This window comes from Cavia porcellus, unplaced genomic scaffold (genome assembly GCF_034190915.1).
Source record: "Cavia porcellus strain 051 isolate PalLab524CR breed Dunkin Hartley unplaced genomic scaffold, mCavPor4.1 scaffold_9, whole genome shotgun sequence".
Taxonomy (NCBI): domain Eukaryota; kingdom Metazoa; phylum Chordata; class Mammalia; order Rodentia; family Caviidae; genus Cavia; species Cavia porcellus.
Genome location: NW_026947492.1, coordinates 40,387,139 through 40,391,360, shown reverse-complemented (window position 1 = coordinate 40,391,360; position 4,222 = coordinate 40,387,139). Strand labels below are relative to the sequence as shown.

General features: G+C 42.6%; 1 protein-coding gene across 1 annotated transcript; it reads left to right on the top strand.

The window, feature by feature from the left end:
* Window positions 1–363: 363 nt before the first annotated feature.
* LOC100719778 (lysine-specific demethylase 4D) lies at window positions 364–2,473 on the top strand. The gene has a single exon (XM_023564592.2). It carries the CDS (start codon window positions 372–374, stop codon window positions 1,926–1,928), a length of 1,557 nt encoding a protein of 518 aa, XP_023420360.2. The 5' UTR covers window positions 364–371; the 3' UTR covers window positions 1,929–2,473.
* Window positions 2,474–4,222: the final 1,749 nt, after the last annotated feature.

The following is a 4,222-nucleotide window of genomic DNA, read 5'->3' as shown; positions in this document are numbered from 1 at the left end:
TTTTCAGTCTTTCTACATTCTTTCAGATTTTGTTTTAGATACTTTCATGAGGACACACTGTGCTGTATTTGAGTCATCCACCCAGGTTTGGGTAATTCATTAGAACTCAAGAGGGAGAGCCCAGTTCCAACTGAGGAGAAAAGTTTCAGACTGAGTGACCATCATTGTCTGGGTAGAGCTGCTGCCTGGATAGTATTCATCAATCAAAAAGCCTAAGAAGATTATTATTTCATTTGCAAAAAGTTGGCTAGTAGATCTTGTTGCTTCATACCTGCAGCAACTCAGCAATTGAAAAGTAGCATTTTTCTGCGTCCTCAACTATCTAGAATATATCTAAACACTAGGAGCTTGCTTTCTATTAAATTGGAACTATGAAATCTAAGAACAGATGTGCTCAGAATCCAAGTTGTAGCATAATGATATTTCATCCAACCAAAGAAGAGTTTAATGATTTTGATAAATACATTGCCTACATGGAATCCCAGGGTGCTCACAGAGCTGGCCTAGCCAAGGTCATTCCTCCCAAGGAATGGAGAGCCAGAGAGTCCTATGACAATATCAGTGACCTCTTAATAGCCACTCCTCTGCAGCAGGTGGTCTCTGGGCAGGCAGGTGTGTTCACTCAATACCATAAAAGAAAGAAACCCATGACAGTGGGAGAGTACAAACATCTAGCAAACAGTAAAAAGTATCAGGCTCCTCCACACCGGAATTTTCAAGAGTTGGAGAGAAAGTACTGGAAGAATCGCCTCTATGATTCCCCAATTTATGGTGCTGACATCAGCGGCTCCTTGTTTGATGAAAACACAAAGCAGTGGAACCTTGGTTGCCTGGGAACCATTCAGGATCTTTTGGAGCAGGAGTGCGGAGTTGTCATTCAGGGTGTCAACACACCCTACCTGTACTTTGGAATGTGGAAGACCACATTTGCATGGCACACAGAGGACATGGACCTCTACAGCATCAACTACTTGCACTTTGGGGAGCCCAAAACGTGGTATGCGGTGCCCCCAGAGCATGGCAAACGCCTGGAGAGGCTGGCCAGGGAGCTTTTCCCAGGCAGCTCTCGGGTCTGTGGAGCATTCCTGAGGCACAAGGTGGCTCTCATCTCACCCACAGTGCTCAGGAACAATGGGATACCCTTCAGCTGCATGACTCAGGAGGCTGGGGAGTTCATGGTGACGTTTCCCTATGGCTATCACGCTGGCTTCAACCATGGCTTCAACTGTGCAGAGGCCATCAATTTTGCCACCCCTCGGTGGATTGATTATGGTAAAGTGGCTTCTCAGTGCAGCTGTGGAGAGGCCAGAGTCAGCTTTTCCATGGATGCATTTGTGCGCATCCTGCAACCTGAGCGCTATGAGTTATGGAAACGGGGACAAGATCGAGCAGTAGTGGACCACAGGGAACTCACGGCTCCCCAGAAGCAGGATCTAACTCCCTGGAAGGATGTCCATACAGCCAAGAGAGCTTCACTGGGCCTGAGACACTTCAGGCTTCGTCAGGCTCAGCAATCCCCTCTGCCTGTGGCTTCCCTCAAGGAGACCTGCTGCAGCAGGAATGTGCGTCGGTGTTGTGCACTTGGGCAACCATCTGCCAGTGGTGCTGCTGCCCGGTCTAGGGCCACAGCCCACAGCTCCCAGGAGTTCAGCCCAGCCCCACAGCCCTCCCAAAGTCCATCTGCCCGGGATATCCACGTATTAGCTGGCAGACTTCGCCGTGGCCGACCTCCCCGGGAACGAGTTCAGGAGCCAGGCCACCAAGCTCTAGCCAAGAGGCGCAGGTCAGTAGCCACAGAGCGCGTAACTCTGGATTCAGACCTTCAGTTCCAATCTGGGCATGGAGCTTCGATGGTCAAACCTGAACCTAAGAGCCCTGGGGTACATCTTGCTACAGCTTCCAAATGTAGCTTGACCTCTGACCCCTAAACTCAGGGATTGTCTTTATAGCCCACTGCTCTGCAGTCTGGAAGCTTGTGAAGACATGTCCTATGTAACTCACTGAATTGCACTTTGCAGGACATTGATAATGCATCATCTCTAATGATGCCTCCAGATGCTGGTGATTCGACGGTAGTTATTAAATCCCTTTGCTATATTTGTCCTTCTTTACAGACCTTGGGATGTTTTTCAACTCTGGTAAGATTGCATCTTAGCTGTGGTTTCATCCATTTGACAGGCTATGTCTCAGAACTAGCTTCCACTAAGATTAATGGAACCTGAACTTTGCCGGTCTCCCATCCTCTGGACCAGCTGTGGAGGGTGCTATACTTCCAAGGCTTGGGTTCTTCTTTGCTTTCCCTCCTTTTCCCCCCTCACCTTTAGCTATTTCTTGCAAACTAAGGCACTTTTGATCCATTAGTTTAATAGAGACACAGAAAGATATGACCTTTGTAAGTTATTGATGTATTTAAAATGTGTTGCTACCAAGTATTTGTTCACAAATATATTAAAAATAGCGATTAAAATGTTAAGATTTGACTTAATTTATATTTCAGTTTCAAATAGTAAGGTAGGGGCAGATGTTATTCTTCTGTATATTTTCTTAATTGTTTCAAAAACACTTAAAGCAAATTTGTTTTTGTGAACTGTTTACATTGTTTGACAGAATGAATATGTTTGAGGGATGCACATTGGATTCTGGGTGTATCATTGGTTTGGGCAACCGTCTGCCAGAGGTGCTGTTGTCCAGTCTAGGGCCATAGCTTGGGACTTGGAATATTTGAGTTTTCCAACTTTGTTTTGAGGAACATGGAGGATCCACCCAGCTGGGCAGTAGGAACTAAGTTGCAGGGATAAAAAAGCAAGTATAGAAAAAAAGTGTCATCACTTCTCTTCAAAGATATATTTTACATTCATTCACTCATTTATTTGTTTATTGGGCTTAGGCTCAGTAAATAAGCCTACACATTAATGAACAAGAACATCAATGATGAACAAGTACATCAATTAGTAATATGTACTGTGAAGGAACAAAAGATTGAATGATGAAGTAAAATGGATAGGTGCTGGGTGCTGATCAAGAAAAGTTTCACAGCGCAGGATACTTCTTTGAGAACTTGTTGGCCTAAAGGGAAGATCCAAAGCAGTGTTTTCCTCTCACCGGAACCTAACATCTCCCAACATGGGGCTTGGTGACTGTGATTTTGCATAAATAGCGAGAGCTCATTAGTGTCTAGGGCATAAAGATGAAGCAGAAAGGAAAGGAGAGCATGTGAATCTGTTAGATCATGCGAACCACAAAAGGAGAAGACATGGGAAGTTTACAACAGCAACAAACATAAAGTGATGTGTATATTTAAATAGTTGCTAAGTTCTATGAAAAATGGGGAGGCAGGAGAAATATCTACATCATGCATATAAAACAAAATGACACTGAGAGTTACTTAGGAAAAATATTCAACATTGAAAATAAAATATTAGATTTAAGAATGTATTTTGAAAAATGGTAGTTTATATATGGGAAGATATATTTCTGAAAACCAAGCTTTCATCTCTACAAACCGCCCCTCCTTCCAACTACTGTTGCAGCAAAACCCATATCAAACAGAATCGAAGACTCTTTACACTAGGCAACTTTTATTACACTCGTCCAAATCACCAACCATGAGTTAGCTTAGGAGTTCAGTTTAAATACAGTTTGCAAACAGAAAGTACAAGGCTGATGGCAGTTATTACATGATTGGTTACATGTATAAAGTCGTGTTGTCAAGCAAGATAGTTATAAGTATATTATTGGGAAGGACGGGAGAGGGTTGGAGTGGAGCAAATAGAACTAAATGTGCCAGTGACTGGGTCAGTTTTTTCCAAAAGGAAGTTCTTGAAGCAAATTGGAAACAATATATATTTTTCTAAGTAAAGAAAAACACAAGCCTTGCAGTTGGACACAGTCAAGTTGACCCAGTGGGTTATCAGGAGAAGCAGCTGGATGCAGTCAAGGCTGACTGAATTTAGCAGGCTAACTACATAGCAAGCAGCAGAATAGTCACAGGTCACTAATTGATATTTAAGTTTGCTGTAAAATGTAAGTTGGCTATTCTATAATTATGCCCTTATATTTCCCCCTATTATTATTATAGAAGGAATTCTTCTTTCTCATTTTCTTTATTACTAAGCAGCTGGTAAGGAAAAATAACTTTCTTTTTCTTTTTACATGATTAAATGGATAACATTTATTTTAAAGAGGATAAAACCAAGGAAAGTAAAACAGAATAAAATCAATA

Bases quoted from the DNA above. Each gene is read 5' to 3' on its own strand.
- LOC100719778 (XM_023564592.2), top strand. From the start codon at position 372: ATGAAATCTAAGAACAGATGTGCTCAGAATCCAAGTTGTAGCATAATG.